General features: G+C 39.5%; 1 protein-coding gene across 14 annotated transcripts in view; it reads left to right on the forward strand.

Annotated features, from left to right (window-relative positions):
- Positions 1–5,277: 5,277 nt before the first annotated feature.
- kif1aa (kinesin family member 1Aa) overlaps positions 5,278–20,455 on the forward strand; it is a 44,645-nt gene continuing 29,467 nt past the window's right edge. For 5 of the 14 annotated variants that reach the window (XM_044043452.1, XM_044043453.1, XM_044043455.1 and 2 more), the window contains exons 1-14: positions 5,279–5,692; positions 8,578–8,745; positions 15,452–15,525; positions 15,650–15,832; positions 16,065–16,130; positions 16,217–16,395; positions 16,884–16,995; positions 17,234–17,311; positions 17,460–17,525; positions 17,618–17,635; positions 17,740–17,818; positions 18,200–18,278; positions 18,476–18,618; positions 20,180–20,218. In XM_044043452.1, coding sequence (XP_043899387.1) covers positions 8,640–8,745; positions 15,452–15,525; positions 15,650–15,832; positions 16,065–16,130; positions 16,217–16,395; positions 16,884–16,995; positions 17,234–17,311; positions 17,460–17,525; positions 17,618–17,635; positions 17,740–17,818; positions 18,200–18,278; positions 18,476–18,618; positions 20,180–20,218 — 1,222 coding nt within the window. In that variant the 5' untranslated portion in view covers positions 5,279–5,692; positions 8,578–8,639. Of the gene's footprint in view, positions 5,693–8,577; positions 8,746–15,451; positions 15,526–15,649; positions 15,833–16,064; positions 16,131–16,216; positions 16,396–16,883; positions 16,996–17,233; positions 17,312–17,459; positions 17,526–17,617; positions 17,636–17,739; positions 17,819–18,199; positions 18,279–18,475; positions 18,619–20,179; positions 20,219–20,455 lie in introns of all 14 variants that reach the window. The other 9 variants (XM_044043447.1, XM_044043449.1, XM_044043451.1 and 6 more) reach the window with 4 other exon arrangements.

Here is a 20,455-nt window from a genome sequence, read left to right on the forward strand (position 1 = left end):
TGTAAGCTAAAATACAAAAAGTATCTCTGGTACTTTTGTTACAGTTGTGATATGTTCTTGTTTATGGCTAGGTGGTGAATGTATTGGCAAAAATCTATCTATCCTAATCTAACAAATAAAAATACTTAGATGTGAATAGATGTGAGTCACACCTTGGTGTAAAATAAAAAAAATGGTTTAACTAGTTAAACTTGTTATCTTAAAAAGTGCAGGAGATAAAATGAATGAATTAAATCACTATGAGAGCATAAATGTCCACCAAGTTTCCCCACAGTATAAATGCACTCTCCTTCCTTGCAAAGTTAACCGTTATCATAAATAATCTTGAATTTAATGTAACATGCAGGGATGCACCAGTAGCAGTACCTCACCACTGCCACTAAGTTCTGACGTCTTATTACGATGGCTTTCTTTTATTTTTATTCCAACAGGGGGAGCTCCTCTCATAGGCAGAACGTGGGCTGTACTTGTGTGTTTTCCCACACCTTGATTAAAATGACAACAGAGCGGACATTACAAAGAGTAAATGGAGTTAGAAATAAATGCAATTGGTTACTTTAGTACTATGCTCAAGTTCTACATATATATGTGTATGTATATATATATATATCTATATATATACATATATAAATATATATATATATGTATACCGTATACAGACAGACAGACACACCCTGAGTGCATAATATGCAGCACAAACACATTCAGAAAACTAAACGTAATTATTTTCTCAGCTAAATATGATATGACTTATGAATTAAAGTCAGCCTTTTTAGTATGCATATGAAAATTAGGCATCTATTTTTTAAATTGTTTAACTGGTGACAATACTAAAAAGATGTTTTACATTTGGGGCAGTACAGTGTAATATTCTTGGAAATGTTCAGCATCTTCATGGGAATGAGAACAATTTGCTTGTTTGATTATATTCCTTGTAAATGGAAAACATATTGTGGTTCCACCTGTGACTCAGGACACTTTCACTGTGGGTGCTGCCTGCAGAGAGGCGTGGCAGGGTTTCCTGGGCAGCTGGCAGAGCGACACACCTGATCCTCATTTCCATTCAGCCAACAGCACTTAAGCCTAGTCCACTCCTCTAATCAATGCCAGATTATCCTGCTTTCCACGTGACCACTGTCTCACCTCTCAAATGCAGAAACCCTTTGAAACTCCTTGGTTGTTTTGAGAGGACTCTCTGTTGATCCGAACCATCAAATCATCTTGAATATAGACACTTAAAACCAGTGCACCCCTGGGTCCACATCTGAATCCACTCACAACACCTAACAGAGTAATCTGGCCAAAATGTACTCAGTGGATTTGGCTTCCCTGCAATTAGACGCCGTGAGTGAAGTATCCAGGAAACCACCACCCTGCTCCACAAGCTCAACATCTTCAATTATCAGCTTAATTGTCTGCCTCACCTCAAACTGCGACTCCACCAGCCCTGCGCGACGTCTCGGCACGCCCCATGTTTTTCAGGAAACCTTTCATTCCCATTCCTCAGCCTCAGCCATTTGGGGACAATGGGTGAGTGCGCTGCGCTTCTTTTCAAATGTTCATTAGTAATTTGAGCAGCAACTGTCCACTTATTCTATTTACATAATAGTGACTGGGAAGGCATCTGCAGTTTGGAACAACACCTTCTCCCCAATCTGTAATTCTTGTTCTTTATTCGAGGCTGAAATGAAGGCAGCATCTCCTCGTATTGAAACAGGGAAATTTGACTGTTATAGAGTTCTCTACGCAATTTAGAATTCTTCCTGCCGAGAGTGGTTGGGATGATGCTGCACTGCAAGCCACCTTTTTCAGTGGTTGTCAGAAACTGATAAAGACAAATTGGCAGTTCAAGGTGAGAAAAACTCTTTGAAATCCATTTGTCATTGGCCATCCATTTAGATAACGGTCTCTGCAAACACTGTAGAGCTAAAGCTTCTAAACTGCACACCTGATTGATGATTAATAAGCTTGTCTTTCTAGATGACATCCTGATCTACTCCCACAACCTCCCTAACATGTCCATCTAGTCATCACTAGACTCGTGGAGAGCAGATTATTTCTCAAGATTCAAGATTCAAGATTCTTTATTGTTATTATGCAAGCATAACAAAATTTCCTCCCGTCAAAGTGGAAAATATGTGAATGTAATGTCCCCACAGTGAAATTTCTGGATTAAGTGCCAGCTCCCAACACATATAGCAAAAACTGAGGCACCAACTGGCCTGTTCCATTCCCACGCAAACAGCTACAGCAGTTCCTGGGCTTTGCAAACTCCTACCAAAGATTTATCATCTTTTGTCCCTGACTCTGTCTGGTCAAAAGTAGCTTGCTTGTCTCCTGGAACCAACAGTGCCCTAGCTTTCCTCAGTAAACGCTTCTGGTGGTCCACTATAGTCCAAAACACCCATGACTTTGTCTTGTCCTGCTTCACCTGAGCCAGAAGTAAGGCTTTACACCAGACATCATCTGGATACCTCTGGTTTGTCACTGACCTTCCTCCATTAGAAGGAAATGCTGTCGTCCGGACCATTGTGGACTCTGTTCTCTCTGCTGACCTCATGTTGAAGAAAGTTTTTGGGTTGAATATGCCTAAAACTCTATAGCCAATGCCTCTACAGGTAAGTATCCCTTCCTGTTGCCCTGGGTTAGCAACTAACCTGTTTCCTGCCCAAGAAGAAGAAGTTCAGTCTGTTCAGGCCAACATAAGGTGGTGACAGTGTGTCTGGAAAGCTGCCCGTGCACTCCCCCAATCCTCTAGGTGGACTCCAGCCCCATCATACGTGCCTGGACAAAAGGCGTGGTTGTCCTCCAAGGACCCTCCTCTTCAGGTAGAATCAATGAAATTGGCTCCTAGACACATTAGACCTTATGAGATTGAGAAAGTCATCAACCCACCTGCCCTCAGAGTTCATCCTTCGTTTCACGTCTCCCGCCTCAAGCCCGTCTCCTCCAGTTCGGGGAGTTAGGGAAGATGAGTGACCACAAGTACATTAGTACATGTATGTTATAGTTTGCCATTATTGTAATGCACGTAAACAAAAGAAGTTCCTGAACATTTATTTTTCCACCGCTTTCCACAAAGGCATAAAATAGTTCAGACACATAAACACATTCAAACAATCATATAATATCAATATTACCACTGTTGAACTTTTGTGAATGTCTCATGACCATAAGAGGAGGAGTTAACTCACCATACACCGAGTTATCTTTACATTCATAATTCACTTCATGACATTAGTGTCTCGGCGGCTTCCATGGTGAATGTGATTATTGTCTGACAGAGAAACAGCCAGAGCCTCTTTAAGAAAACATGTCTGTCACACTAGGCTCGGGGCAGCAGCTCACTCTCACAATAAATTATTCATGCTTCTGTGCGACTCAGTTTAGACATGGCAGAGCAGAGCTGGAAGACTGGGCCGAAACAATACCAAAGGCTCCTCCTCCTCCTCCTCCATTTTCCTTCTAAATAATCAACAAAACATTTCCTTTCACATTCACTTGTAAAACTGAGCCTTCAGCTTGTTGGACTTATTCACTTAAATTGAGGATGAAGGGATTTGGGGACACCTTATGTGGTGGCATCATCTTTTTCTAACTTCTGTGATTCACACACAGTCATGAAGTTCTGTGGCAACAGATTAGACCCTGTGAACGTTATGCAGATTAACGTGATAAAGCAGGAGCATCAGACAGACATGAGGGAGACGGTGAGGTACCAAGACAGATGGGGCACATCATTCAAATGTGTCCATAAAGGGACAGAGGGAGCAAGAGAGGGAGCGAGGGAGAGAGAGAGGGAGGGAGAGTAGTAGGAATGTGTAAAGAGCAAGGTCACAAAACAATTGAATTGTGTTTCACTCGGGTTGAAACCTGAGCGGCCCGAGTAACCTACCACAAGACAAGTGAGTTCCTGTTCACCACACATTACTGTTGCTAAGCCTCAAGTGGAACGGACCCTTGTATTTTATCTGAATACAAGCTCTGCAAAATGCTCTCGAAATCCCAATTCACAAGTGATTTTGACTGAGATTAAAACGCTGGAATTATAATTAAGGGAAGAAAAGACACAGGCAGCTGTTGCATGTGTACAACTCCCAAATAATCCAAAAAAAAACTGCAACATGCTCTTGATCTTAAGATGGTCGTCATTGAAAAGGAAATCTATTGATTTGTAGCCATTAAACCATTACCATGCTGTAGTCTAATAGTGTGGGTCAGGTCACTTGCACAAGGACACACTGACATTATTAGGCCGCCTCCTCTCATCTCTTCAATCAGCTCAATGACTCTCTAGCAGCTTCTATTTGAGGAGACATCAGGCGTTTCACCTCGTCTCATCTGTGCAGCCCAGTAATCCCAGAGGTCACAGCAAATTAGGTTTTTTATTGAACGCTTACAAACTAAATGTTTGTATTGTATTTTGTGTTCATATTTTGTATTTCACTCAAAATATTAAGTAAATTAAATAATTAAGTAAATGAAATAAAATACAGTTAATTAACTGTATATTAAAAGGACATAGACACATAAATGTTATGAAAGCAGAGTATTGTTGTTGTTTTCCATTAGTTTAAAATATGTGCTTCGATGTACTTTTACAGAAAGGCTGAATGGACACCCTCAAAATGACAAGGCAAATTCTCTCTCTATAATTTAAATGGCATTTCTTTAGATATAAAGGAAAATAATGACATGAAAGTGAAATACGACAATACAAAGACAGGCATTTAGAAAGAAATTACAAATGAACTCATTTAAATTGCAGCACACACAAAAAAAGAAATGACGTGTCTTAAAATGGGGAGGGAAAATGTCCGGGTTGAAGCAGAGCTGCAGTTGTGTGAGAGTTTCATTCTGACTGTGCAGACGTGAGTTAAACCTGCACCTGACGACCTGAAGGAAGAGCACGATATCGGAAATACATTTTCGATTTCGAAGGACTGTGGTTCTTCATCTGTGCAGTAAGCTTCTCCTTCAAGACACAAAAACTGGCTGTTTTGTATATTTGTTTGTATGTGCTGTGGTAACATGGCGGTGCAAGATGGCGGCCTCTGTAAGGCAAGGCCCTTGCCTGAAATATAATTCACAAGGCTTTTTTTTTTATTATTTGTAGCTTTAAGTTTAGGCTTATAAACAGACACTAACCCATACTAATAATTAGAATAATTCTGTGTCAGAGGAATATTAACTTTGCTCCGTTTTTCTCTCCATCACCCTCCCACTCCTCCCTCCCCCTCTCGTCCCACTCTACTGCATTGATGCTGTTACCTCCCTCAGTGGTGACGTCATCGGCCCCCGGAGAGCTCGCTCGAGCATCTTCGCTGAAGACACTCGACTCGACAACAGAGCCATTTTGACCGCTCCGGAGCGTGAGACAGCGGCCGTCCTCCGTCATTCATTCTCTCCGTGTCCTTCCTCCACCCTCCCCCCTTGTCTCCACTGTCAAACGCCTGGACAGTGGAGGGTGGGGCTGCCTGGACTCAACGAGACACCGCCGGTGTTGTAACCTCAGCTCTGCCCGGTTACATGGAGAGGAGAGGCTGAGAGAGCACTTCCTCAGACCTGCTGCTGCTGCTGGAGGAGGAGGAGGAGGAGGAGGCGGAGGTGTCTCCGGAGCTGGATAAATAAATAAAACGCAAAGGAGCGACACAGAGTCCCGACAGCAGGACGTTGAATTGGCTCTGCAGAGGTACAGTACATTTACCTTCCATTGTCTCTCAATGTCATTGTGGTGTTGTATATTGACTTAGTGTCAAAGCTCCTGGGAGGAGATGGGCACTGGGCGCGGCCAATGAAGACGCTGTCAGTGTCGGAAAATGTCAAGTTTCAATGCATAACGACGCTGAAGCTGCTGTGTAACACACGGATACACACTGTCGTGTCATTGTATACTGTGGGCTACATTTTTGTGACCTAATTGCATGCGGAGATTGATGACATGCATTGTCACTGTGCAGAGGGCTTGAAGTGAAGAAATCGTGTATCGTAAGCGTTTTGAAAATGACGTCATACATCATGGTCACGCGTCACAGCTGTGAATGATCAGTTTTACCCTGAAACTGAAACTAGCCCAATATTTAGGCCTTAAAGCCAGTGTTGACCTGTGGTTACTGGGCTGTCATTCATTTTAAAAGATTTGATTAAACATGTAGATATGATTTTTATACATGAACTAAGACATATGACACTAGGAAAACGTGTCATCGTGGGTGAATTACGCAGGAGTGTGCTGGTAAGTTACATTAGACTGGCTTTGTCACTGGGAAAATGGTGGCCGCCCAACAAAGCTGCATCATCAGCTGATTGGTTTAGCATATTCCAGCCATGGGTTTTGACCCAAAATGAAGACAAATGAATGAATAAAGGATTAAAGAGATTAAAGAGATTTCAGACAAGTGTTGAAGAATCACTTAAAACCATGTATCCTGACGAGACAGGATTTAGGATATCGAAACCTGAATTTTGGCACAATATATTTGTTTTTTGTGTGTGTGTGTTGTTGTTTTTTTAATCATAACTGATGATTGGGGTGGTTTATAGCGTGAATGCACCTTGTGTTGTGTGTGTGTGTTCTTTTCTCTTGTAATAGTGTCACTGTTGAATCTGTTCAGGAGCCAGATGTGCAGGTTAAACCAGGAAACACAGTGACACAGCAACAAATCCACCAACGCCCACTGATGATGATGATGATGATGATGATGATGACAAAAGGGAGACATTTACGAGATATGATATAAAAAAAAAGTCTGATACAAAAACATTTATTTCATAAATATGAATAAAACTAAATATCTAAATAAAAAAATCTGCCTCATGACAAAGTAAATAATCCGAGGGGCAATACTTCAAAAGGATATTTTCTAAATTGTATGGAGACAGAAGACAGAAGTAAATATTTTTTTAAATTTAAAAGACATTCTCTTATTAGTATTCTATGAATGCTTATATTGAATGCTGTAATACATGTAGTTTGACTTGTGGGTGTGCTGTAAAAAGCTAATTGCATCATATTCCTCACTGTTAATGTGAGTTATTGATAAAAACATGACTGTAATCGGATCTGCGTGGATGATGAGTCATGGGTTGCTCCTGATACACCCACAAAGCTTCCACACACACTAAAATCACACAGTGATTTAATGGCCACGTTCAGTCTTTTAGGAGACAGTGACGGGAAACGGGTTGTTCATGAAACCGAGTAGCTGAATGGAGCCAGGTGGATTTGTGGCTGGTTTCATTGCTTTTGTCATCCAGGGGAAGAGTCTGACGTCTGGCTGTTGCTGCTGCTGCTGCTGCACTTCTTTTGTCACTGCTGTGCCATAGCTTTATTATCTACATCTCTGGGCTGTAGCTGACCATGCGTGGTTGCCACGCTGCAATGTCATCCTCTACTGTGCTGATCATGTCAACTGTAAGGGTTAATAGTCGGGTCTTCCTTTTTTTACAACATAATAAATGTGTACATATGTGTATATATATATATATATGTATATATATATATGTATATATATATATATATATATATATATATATATATATATATATATATATATATATATATATATATATATATATATATACATATATATATATATATATATATATGTATATATATATATATATATATATATATATATATATATACATATATATATATATGTATATATATATGTATGTATGTATGTATGTATATATATATATATATATATATATATATATATATATATACATATATATGAGTAAAGCAGCTGTTTTTAGATTTAATTGTTTTTTTTTTTGTGGTGGAACTTAAGTTCCCAGGTCCTCGTTTGTTACTGAAACAATGCTAATGCACAATGGGAATAAATGCTCCCAGATGTTCAATGTTTCTTTATGACAAGTGACCATGGAAGTATTTTATCTGTTTGATGTCTTTGTTTTACTCTCACACAAAGATGTAAAACAGCTCATTTTGTGCACTGTGCAGTGACAGAAATGTCACATTATGCAGAAATTTGAGGTTGCAATTGTCTGTCTTCTGTAAAAAACTGGGTCCTCATGTAAAAATGCTGGGAAACTCTGCTTTCCACAATCACACCATCTTTGAATCTTTACAAATTCATCCAAACTTGTGACCTAACCTTTATTACTACCCTCAGTCACAAAAACAAACAACAAATACAGTTGTTAGATTATTTTATTTAACTTATTCAAAAGAATATTTAGAATACGTACACACAGCTGATAAATTGGTTCATCCCTACACATACTATGACTTGTCATTTTTTATTCTACTAAACCCTTTGTTTAAACGGCAAGTTCCTGGAAGTGGAAATCTATTGAGAGACACCAGGCCAAGACTGTACCCCACATAGTGTTTACAAATAAATAAAACTTAAGGAGACGGGGAAAACATTTACATTTCTCAATCAGACATACAGGAGAAGACCGAAATGAACTGTTTTCATGATAAAGTCCTAATAAAAGTAGGAAATGAATTGAAGAATTGGACAACAATGACCTGGATGAGTGAGAAGCTACACAGACAACTAGGAATCATAATAATCGGTATTCACTCTCTGCTGCCTCCTACAGACCTGCAGGTCCTACCCCGGGGCTCTGAAGAAAGCACCTGAGGGTGCGTGGAAGACAGCACCATGTCAGGGGCTTCTGTGAAGGTGGCGGTGCGAGTCCGCCCTTTCAATTCCAGGGAGATGGGATTCGAAAGCAAGTGCATCATCCAGATGTCTGGAAACACCACCAGTAAGTTCTGCACGACCATGAGAGTGTTACTGAAATGGCCCAGTCCACTTATTGTTGGTGTTCTTGTTATACTGCACATGAGCAAATCTCTGGTAAACAAGCAGGGCCCACACGTGGGCTGAGCGGTTGACATTGGAGCAACGTATACTTTTTTTATGGGGCTGACAAGTCACAGCTGTGATCTAGACCTACAGTATGTGCTTGCCTATCTGGACCAGGCCTCAGCCGTGATAAATCATTGATCGTTGCCACATTTTCATGAAGCGTTTGTCTTTTTACTGATGCATTTTTTAGCTTTTATGAAACGAGAGGTTTAGAAATTCAGAGGTAAATGCCTAAAATTGCACTGTAAGTTAAGATGTACATTTTAAATGTACATATTTACAATAGTTCCTCATTTTGATCTAAATGACTGCATTTATTTATTTTTTATGTACATAAATACATTCTTCGATTTGAGAGTCAGTTCTTGACTACATACGGTGTGCAACATTTGAATAGGTCTTCGTGACATAACCCCCAATAAAATCTTTTTTACCTAATATTAATTTAGGACAAAGCCTTTCATTTATTTATTCAAGAGATTAAGTCCGATTTAAAATGGGTCTCTCTCTATTTTTAATAAAGCTTTCTATTCAAATCTGCCCTGAATTAAAAATGTCCAACAAGAAAACAGTAGAAAACATTTGGAGGAAACAAAGTTATTATTAAAATGATTTCATGCTTTTGTAAAAATGACAACGACGGAATTGTTTTGGGTTTTTTTTATGTTGGACATTTTTCAACACACGTATTCCAGAGCAGCCCTCATCACTAAAGTTATGCAGTGTGCAGAGTGAGGATGAGACTGGAAAGACACTCGATATGTAGCCTGCCTAGCAAAGTAAAGCCCTTCATTAATAATGGATGAAGCGTCCTGAAATATTTACTGTTTGGCCTAATTTAGTCGTCTCACCCCTCTTTCCTCATGTCATGGGTGACTAGACAACAAGCTGGGCGGCTCCTTTTTTGGGTTGTCATATTTTGACTGTGTGATGTGACCAGAGCAAATCCTCCCGATACAATACAATATAATCTCTGAATACATCTTAAGTTGTTCTTCTAAGCTTTGTCACTTTAAGGATTTCATGCTGTGGTGGAATCTGGTTATAGACTACAGTTGAGCACTGGATGATATTTATTTTTTTAGCATTGCTGTATAAACAGATTAGATTTTGGAAGCACACGGTATTGACTGTGTGAATGTTTTTCTTATGACACAAAGCCAGCTGGATATGTTTAATCAACCACATTATCCACGTACATGAATTTAAAGAGCATCTGAATTTCAGTGGAATTGAATGTGATAAACATCTTCTTCTAATTCTTTACTATACAACAAGTTGGACAGGTGCTGCATGGGCAACAAAACATTATTTATTGCAATATCATTTATTCAGTTGCAATGTAACTAGAGTTTAGTACATCATAATTTAATGATTATGCATCGTCAAACACAGTGTGACGTATAAAACACTTATATGGTTGTAAAGAAGTGTAAGAACTCAAGTTCTCCTTCAAATTTCACTCGAGATCAACAATCAAACAACAACAACAACATTAAATCATTTGGAAAATAGATGTATTGGGACACATCACATTCTGACCTCTCAGTTGTGAAACAGATAGACTGGACAACAGGGACACCAGTCAGCCTGTGAAATCATACTCTGTTTGATAAAAAGTACAAGCACCCAAATATGATTTACGTTCAGGTGACAGACCACAACTGACCAACAGGCATGAAATGTCAAAATAAAAGAATATAGTAAAAGAATAATTAAAAAAAAGAAATACAAAGGCACAGCTAGTTGTTTTTATGTTTATTTCAAGTTTATTTAAAAGGGTCAGAGCCTATTAATAAGCACTAGTGTACAATATGCATGTAAATATGTTAGACACAGCCCATTTAAGTCCATAGTCCTTTGGCAGATGACATTACACGATCATTTTTGAGTCTAGCACTCATCAATCAGGCTGATTGAACTGTAGTGGATAGAAATAAATGGGTCACTGAAGGTAAATTGCAGAAAAATCTTATGATAAGATGAAATAACTGAAACAAGATGATAGAATGTTGCTGCAGACATTTAAATATGACATAATTGAATACTTTTATTAAATGGTGCAAAAGTGAAAACCCACTGAAAATGTATGACGTGATCAGATTTGTTGGGGCGATGATATGTTGACGTGATCTGTAAGACACGCACTGATGCTTTTACACAAATTTGAATAAGTAAAGTTATTAGTATTGAATGAACCCAGTGTACAGTACAGACATTAAACTGCACCAGGACTTTTTTCAGTGAGCCTCATGGTCTCTCAGCAGAGAAGAAAGACTGAGTCAATAGCCGTGGATGTGAACTGAAGGATGTGAGCAGAGTGATGTCATTAAAGAGGCCATTGGTTTCTGCTGTCTGGACGGATGGAGTGGGGTGGGGGGAACAGAGGCGGTGGTATCAATGCCCCTTTGTCTTTCTCTAGTCTGGATGGAAGAGAGGAAGAAGAAGAAGAAGAAGAAGAAGAAAGAGTTCTCGGGGTTTTGTGTGTGCGTGTGTGTGTAAAAACCTTATAAACCACAGGAAGTTTCATGAAAGTGAGGACAAATGGCTGCTCCTCACGGCTGTTTGTGGGTTAATATTTGGTTTTAGGGTTAGGAATAGAATAAGGTTTAGGTGGAGATCAGGTTAAGGGTTCAGTGCTGGTTAAGGTTTGGGTTAGGGGCTCGAGAATAGCAAAGTATTCAATGAGTCTCCTCACTAAGAATGCTGTACAAAAGTGGTTGTGTGTGTATGTGTGTCCCACTCTCTGCTTTGTACTCCCTGACATTCATGTGTGGGTCAATAGCCCAGTTCCCACAAAGCAGGAGAATGGCACGTAATCTCACTATGTGAGAGATCTCCCCTCCCTCCTGACCTTAATTAAGATGCAGGGGATTGAGCTGAAGGAGCAGTGAGCCTCATTCCATTCTATGAATGCACATTTATTGCAAATGACATTCACTTGAAAATATACAAAAGCTCTGAAACAACTTTGTTTGTTCAGAAAAATTGGAATGTACACATTTTAGACTCATATGAAAAAGAAAGGAAAGTGAAGCCACTGCAGGAAGTGCCTGAAACCTGTATTCCAACATGGGCAACATCATTGAAAATGACTTAACACTGGATTTATAACACCAGTAAAGATTTATCCAAGGAGTTTATGTTCTCAGTCACTGACTTCAGATCTTTATCGATACAACATAATGACCATTTTATAAGTAATTGTCCCATTTAGAGTAGAGCATGTATCAAGGCATGGACACTGTGTTGACGGCGAGTCCCATTAAGTAATGGATCCGGTCGTGCAGTGGACGAGCTCTTAATCAGGTTTTGCTCGGCCACATTTTTCTTCTGGTTTCCAATAACCAAGATGGTGGAGGCCTCAAAATGGCTCTTCACAAACCAGTGTGTACATTTTCCACTAGTGGAATGATTCGTAGTATTTCTGTGGAATTGAAGAAATAGTATTTACTGCTTGAAATGGCCACGACGGACAGCTGTTCAACGCTCGCCAAATGTTTCAATAATCAAACATAAACCTGCTTACGTTAGTATCCAATCAAACTCAGAGGTGTCCCGTCCACTTCTAACACTAAATGATTTGCCAATGAGTTAGCAATCAAACACTTGCACTGCTGTCATCTCACATGTGTGAGATACAGTATAATAGAAAGAAAATGCATAAAGACTTAAAAAATGGACATGAATTAAATACTATTTTTGTTAGGTTTATTACAAAATGTGAGTTGTAAATGTTCAGCTCACTGAGTTTGGGTTGAAACAAGCTATGAGGACAAACACGAGTCGCTGCTCTCGGGCCATTCTTATTTTGTCAAAGTAGTTCTCAGAAATAAAAAGGTTGGAGACCCGTGGTGTAAATGCTTTATTGATTTATCTGTAAAGCCATAGACAACATACAACCTGAACTTAATGCTGCTGCTGAATATAGCATCTGCACCATGTGGCTCTCCTCCAGCCCCTGTTGGTGAGTTCATACCTCCTCCTCCTCCTCCTCCTCCTCCCCCTGTACCAGCCCTGCTGCTGACGCAACCACATTTCCTCCTCTTTTGGCTGGGGGTAGGTCAGCCATGACGTCTGTGACTGTCTGACCAGCATCACTCGGTCACATTCATGAAAACCCAAATAAAACCCTGCTATATTCAGATGCAGACAATAGGAGGTGTAGGCATCGTGACAGTGATAACAGAGATGAAGATCTACTCTGAGCCACCTGGTGAACATAAGGCACACATTTGTAGTGTTATTGTCGTCTCGCTCGGCTTCCCTGTGCATTTGAGTAGTCGTGATCCATCAGTGACAAGTACAACTTTCCTTCATATTACCCTCATTCATGTGATGAGTGTCACTAAGTTTCTTTATAGAGCACATTTCAACAACGAGGCATTTCAAAGTGCTTTACAATAAAAAAAGAGAGAGAGCATTAAAGCATTAAATATATAAAAGGCAATAACACAATAAAAACAGGTAGATTTTCTTAGCAGTCTTGTTAATATTTTAAGTAATCATGTTATGTCAGTATTCCTTTCTATTAAACAATTATTCACTTTTATACATAAATAAATTTTTAATAATTATTATGCTAATACAAAATATGTCCACACTCTTTACCATCTCTTTTGATTTATCTCCAGGAGAACAAAAAGAAGCACTGTTGCGTCTTTATGAATTACATTTCCCCCTCTGTGACGTGGCTTCCTGTCCTGTCATCATTTATAAACTCCATGACCTGAATTTAAAAGGTGTTTCCATCATAAAAATAGAAGCTTGCCGAGACCAGGTGGAGATGACACACGAGCTGTGACCTCTGAGAACATCACACATGCGACTGAGTGCAATTTAAATAAGCGGCTCTGTCATGGTAACTGCCAGTCACTGACAAGCTGAAGTAATTACCTTATCTCAATGCGAAGCACCTCTTTCCTCTGCGCTGCCGGCTTCATCTTGTCTGAATCACAGCACAGTCAGAGATGAGTCAGCAATGACAAAATGTCCCACTGTGGTTTGACTTCTGGGAAATCAGATCTCGGTGGACGGATACTGATATGTTTCTTTTTTTCAAACCACACTTCTCTCTTTATGTGTCACTTAATTTATTGAGCCAGGTCAGCATTATTTAACAGAGAGACCAGAGAGTCTCGCTATGAAGAACAGCTGATGGTCATTGTTTTAAGAAAGCAACAAAAACAAATTGTAATACAATGCGACCTCAGGATACAAAAGACTGTGGATCAGCCTCCCAGTCAGGTAGTCAAATAAATAAATAAATAAATAAATAAATAGATAAATGTAGCTGCAGTTTCTGAGGGAAATAATTCTGAAATAAGATGTTGTGCATATGTTTGCTCGTCTGTCCAACTCTTCATACACAGCCTGTATGAGAAGGCAACTAAACTGGAACTCCTGCAAAGCGCTAATGCTGAAGTAGTCATTGTGTTTGCACTTCTGTAGATAGGAAATAACAGAATAAATCTTAAAAGTGCACAGTCCTTGCATTTGTTTCAAGACACACTGCTAACAGTTTCTTTACATTGTTAATATGTCCAAGTTATGAGTGGTTAAAATTAGGATTACAGGCAGTTACGTGAAAAATACGTGAGCACTGAGCAGCCAACGTCACCAGAGATTACTGGAAGAGGTAACCAGCATTAACCTTATCAATGAGCACAAACCACGTCTTTGATTACTGTCAAATGTCCATCTTGTTCTAAATCAATACTTCTAATGGTGATGGTGTGATGTCATGATGACGCGGTCATGTAAAGGAGGGGTCAGTAGAGGAAATGAGAAGAGCTGATTAATGACATTGATTTTCTTTTTTGTTGACGTGGTTTTGCAGCAAACCTCATGTATTTTAAGTGCCAAAGAGAGAACTGTGTGTAAACTGAAGTGCATCTATATGACCGTCCTCCAGGGCACCTGAACGCAACAGGTCTAGTAAACCGGACCTCATTCCTGTGTCAGGATGAGGAATGGGCTCTGAGACAGTAAACCTGTCACAGCCACACTGGCCCGTATTTCATAGCTGCAAAAAAACCCCAGTAGCAGTGTGGAGAGGAAGGAACCGCGTGTGTGCTTGAGAGTGTACTTAGCCCTGGGTCTTTTCCTCTATTATCGACCGCAACTGCATTAGCACAGAAAGTGGTGTCTGGACCTCTGGGAGAGCAGAGGAAGCCATTTTCATTTTCATAGTTGGCATCAGCAAGACCACACACTATATGTTGTTCATGTGTGGGTACGTCAGGCACTGGAGTTTTCATACAGACCGACAGTTTCCTAAAATCATGTTTTTAATGACACTCAGCTTTCTGTTTTTCTTTCATTTTCCACATATAAGATATATAAGATAGGAAATAGACAAGGGTGTGTTGTATTGTTTAGTTTTACACTCTATGTAAAGTAATGTTCTTGTTCAAATGGCAATGATTTTTAACTCATTAACTCAAAGTGCCTGCCGTCCTTAATATTAGTGATAATTGTTAGTTTGGAGATTCAAGGCCACTGAGACCACGTCATAGCTTTTAGTGACCCATCCTGGATTGGGTTTCACATGAGCAGCTCTCACCCTCCCACTGACCTGTGTTCTCTCTCCCGTCTTTCAGCCATCGTCAACCCCAAACAGGCCAAAGACAACAAGAGCTTCAACTTTGATTACTCCTACTGGTCCCACACCACGGTAACTGCTGCCAAACCCCTCCATAAAAACATGTTTACTTTGCTTTGGATTTGTTGGTGTTGCGCGCGTCAGATTTACAAGGTATTTTGTGGCGGGTTATTGATTATTGATCTTGCGCCCGCAGCCCGAGGACATCAATTATGCCTCTCAGATGCAAGTATACAAAGACATCGGCGAGGAAATGCTGCTGCACGCCTTTGAGGGCTACAACGTCTGCATCTTTGCGTATGGGCAGACAGGTGCTGGCAAATCTTACACCATGATGGGGAAGCAGGACGTTAAGGATCAACAAGGAATCATTCCTCTGGTATAGACTCACAGCTACGGGATAATACAGCTATATACACAGCAGATTTTTCAAAATAAAATGGAGCCAGCAGTGTTTTTAAATATATATATATGTATATATATATATATATAAATAAATGGAGAAGAAAATAATTATTTTACTTATTATATACTTATTAATATATAACTTATAATATAATTATTACTATATACTTATTCTACTAATAATCATGTTATTTTCTCTCTTCCAGATGTGTGAAGATCTTTTCACTAAGTTTAATGACAATACAGACAACAGCATGTCTTATTCTGTGGAGGTGAGCGTGAATGTCCTGCACTTTCCTCTGTATGTGCCGTGTGTCTTGGACTCGTTGATGCCAATAACTGTGTGAAATGTGAACAGGTCAGCTACATGGAGATCTACTGCGAACGAGTGCGGGATCTGCTGAACCCCAAAAACAAAGGGCACCTGCGTGTGAGAGAACATCCACTGATGGGTCCCTACGTGGAGGACCTGTCCAAACTGGCTGTCACCTCCTACAATGACATCCAGGACCTGATGGACTCCGGCAACAAGGCCAGGTGATGAAGCTGTGTCCCAGTGGTTCATATAATACATCAATTACAGACAAGTGGACACATTATAGTATATGAATATATGTAAATGACCTTTCTGTAGTTATAAATAATAATAATAAATATAATCATTTACACTGGCCTTGTATATCTTTTGCTTTCACTACTTTAATCTCTTGACAATTCTCTTTCCCAAACGTCCTCCGCTTGAACTCATTTGTGTGATGTAATATCATTACTCACGCAATGTTATTACTATGCAACGCACATAATGCTAAGCCATGGGGCTGCATATTATGGTGCAACGGTGGCATTTACTGCCATGTCTTTATTACAGCGACCAACTGTGAAGCCTCTGAGCTCATGAGAGTTGGGTTGTTCATTTAAAACGTAGGATTCCTTGTGATTGTGCTACATTACATTTATTTAATGTTATATACTAATCATTTAATCACACAATCACAAACAATGATGTGTCCCGCTGTTGTTCTCAGGACCGTGGCGGCCACCAACATGAACGAGACGAGCAGTCGCTCACACGCCGTCTTTAACATCATATTCACGCAGAAACGCCACGACGCCGAGTCTGACAACACGTCTGAGAAGGTAGAGGCGTTTTAAATCACTTCCTGAGTGATTCTGGTTTTACATGAATCCATTACCACTGCTTATCTATGAGGCGATTGATTGATTGCAGTGAATTAAATCTCCTCGTAAACAGGAAATCAATGAGCGTGTGAAGGTCACAATGATGATAATGTGAACCTGCCTCTGGAATAAAGATGAATCTGTTGAGTTTTTGCATTATTTTAGCTTCTGTTTTGTTTCTTACGATGTGTTGTAGGTCAGTAAAATAAGTTTGGTGGATCTGGCCGGCAGCGAGAGGGCAGATTCTACTGGAGCTAAAGGAACAAGGCTGAAGGTGAACATGTTATTCTGTGCTTTATTTTTACATTCTTTAAACTGAAACACAAATGTGTGTCTGCTTAAATATAAAAGGTCTATAATTTAATGCAAACATGTGTGTGAATCTTTATTGTAAATGTCACTCTGCCTCTTTTCTGTCATAGGAAGGAGCAAATATCAACAAATCTCTCACTACTCTGGGGAAAGTCATCTCTGCTTTGGCAGAAGTGGTATGTGTCTTTATTTTATCTGCATTTAATACAAAATTTAATTGATATTACCCTGAGTAAACCACCTTCTTTTACTGTCTACTAAATTTTAGGACTCTGGGCCGAATAAGGTAATTTATTTAAATAACTTTTAAATAACCACTGTTTTTCCTTAAAAGCAATATTACATCATTTGACTTTTTGTCTTATTTCTTCTTTTTATTTAAAAACACAGAATAAAAAGAAGAAAAAAGTGGAAAGCTTCATCCCCTACAGAGATTCAGTCTTGACCTGGCTACTGAGAGAGAACTTAGGTATGAACACAGTTGGGTGTGCGACGAAATGATGTTATTAGTTGAACAAAAAAATGCTTTAAATTCTAAAACATGTTTGAAAACACAAATCTAATTCTAAGTCCTGAGGTCCTGAAATGACTGGAAAGGTACAGGCTCCCCCTTGTGGTTCAGTACTTTAAAGTATATTACTCGAGCCATTTGTTAGCAAACTAGACAGAAATATCAATTTGAAATATTAACAATTTTCCCCAATAATAAATGAACTGTGAGTGCTTTTTATCATGATGCACAATGACATTGCATGTCGTCTCATCCCTAAGCACGATATTTCTCTTTTGACAGACTCATATTTTTTATGATTTTGAGGAACGTTTGCTAACTTTTTTAACTTGTTATCAGGCGGTAATTCTCGCACCGCGATGGTCGCTGCTCTGAGTCCAGCAGATGTCAACTACGACGAGACCCTCAGCACGCTCAGGTATTCCACAGATGACACGTTTTCCTGCTGCATCTGTTTCCTTCCTGTCTTTGAAGGTGTCTGGCGACTGACGTGTTACATGAGTCACATCGGTCTCACACTTCAGACACTTGCAGAGCGAAGACGAGGGCGTGCTGCGTTTACGTGCGCAGTCCGCTCCTGCGCGTGTGTGGTGACTTCCTTGCGCTCTCACACAGGTACGCGGACCGCGCCAAACAGATTCGCTGCAACGCCGTCATCAATGAGGATCCCAACAACAGATTGGTGCGTGAGCTGAAGGAGGAGGTGGCTCGACTGAAAGACCTCATCTTCGCCCAGGGCCTGGGTGACATCATTGAGAGTAAGAAATCACTTAATACGCTGTAGTCACTGATGATATATCGAGCTTAAAGGGATAGTTTGTGTTATTTTAAGTGTCTGTGAACTCACCGCCGAACAACAGATTTTGTCCACTTCACTTAAGACTAACCAAATAAAGACGACACCTGCTTAGAGCTATGTTAAGAGTTAGTTGTCCTTTTATCTCACCTTCAGACAATCTTCTCTAGCTGGAAGCTCTCCTGCCCAGTTTAGTAAGTTTGCGTCACATTGGTTAATCCAAATTAAGGAACCCAAATACCAAATACCACAGGATCTGATTTAACAACTCCTGTGTGCTGTGCTGTGCTGTAAAATATCACAGATTTTCTTGGACTATGGACTTTGCTGTGGCGAGTAAACAGTGACCAAACGTCAGTCTCCAAGCAGAAATGGTCTAACTGCAAAAAAGTGGCAAACATATTGTTGTTGATATTACATATTCAACACTTAAGTCGAGCTTAATCGATTACTAAATTAATCGACAACTATTTTGGTAATCGATAATCGGTTTGAAGTTTTTTTCATGATTAAAACAAGATTTCCGATTGTTTAAACTTCTTAAATGTGAGTATTTTCTTAATTTATTTGCTCTGGATAACAATAGAATCATTAGAAGTGAATCATTTTGGTTTGTGGACAAAACAAGACATTTGAGAACATCATCATTTCCAGGTTTGACGAACACCGATCAACATTTTTTAAGGTTTTTTGATATTTTACGGACCAAACGATTCATCGTAGAAAATAATCGACAGATTAATCGATTATGAAAAGAATCGTTAGTTGCAGCTCTGGACTTAAGCACTTGTAGGTTTTATTTGGTGAGCCTTTTTAAGTGGCTTAAATATGATAAACATCATTCCCTAAAGAAAAAATGTCCCTTTACTTTCAAACTGCTGGCAACAGTTTTAAACCTCTTTTAGTAGCAGGCACATCATTCTCCAAACACCTGTGCTCATGACATGACAATCATTTAGTGGTTAAACAGCAAGTATTTCACTGGCCTTAATCTCCCTGTGTGTTTGTGTTTCTGTGTGTGTGTGTTTCTGTGTGTGTGTGTGTGTGAACCAATGCAGACCAATAAGTGAGAGTAGATTATTTTTAGATTGTTAGTCATGCCTAACTTGGCAGCTCACAATGTATTCATATGTTGTCATCCAAAACTGACAGAAAGGCGTGTGGGTGTGCGTTTGTGTAGTCTTCGTCTTAGATGTGTGTTTCTCGATGATAAAATGGAACATTCTTTTAATAATAAATATCTAAATATCTAATAAATAACTTATTCAACTGCAGCACCTGCTCTGCCATCTGTTTCCATTTAGGTGGAGTAAAAAGTAAACAGCAATAGTTATTAGTGAAGGAACAACCCACTCACGTTATCTGTATGACACTGACACATTACGGGTCACTGGTAAACAACAACAACATATGAATGCATAGGAATGTTATTGATGCAGTAATGGAATTGATTCTGAATGTCATCTTTGAAGGTGTTACAGCCTCTTTCTCTCTGTGTGTCTCTGTATCTTCTCTTCTTGCAGCATATCGTGGGTCTGGTGCTGAGATAGAGGGTTTGAAATGTGTGTTTTCTGGCTTTGGCTCTTGCTTTAGCTCTTGCGGCCACTTAGCATCATCGCTGCTTATTGTCATAGTGAACACTTTGTTTTTTTTGTCTCTGCAGCACCATCAGTAATACATTGAGCTTCATGTTTTAACGGATTATGAAACACAAGTATGTTATCTTAATGCACACTCACCAGCCGTTATATTAGGTACACCTAGGAGTGACACTCAGAGTGGTCTTCTGCTGTATGATG

This window comes from Solea senegalensis, linkage group LG14, assembly GCF_019176455.1.
Source record: "Solea senegalensis isolate Sse05_10M linkage group LG14, IFAPA_SoseM_1, whole genome shotgun sequence".
Taxonomy (NCBI): domain Eukaryota; kingdom Metazoa; phylum Chordata; class Actinopteri; order Pleuronectiformes; family Soleidae; genus Solea; species Solea senegalensis.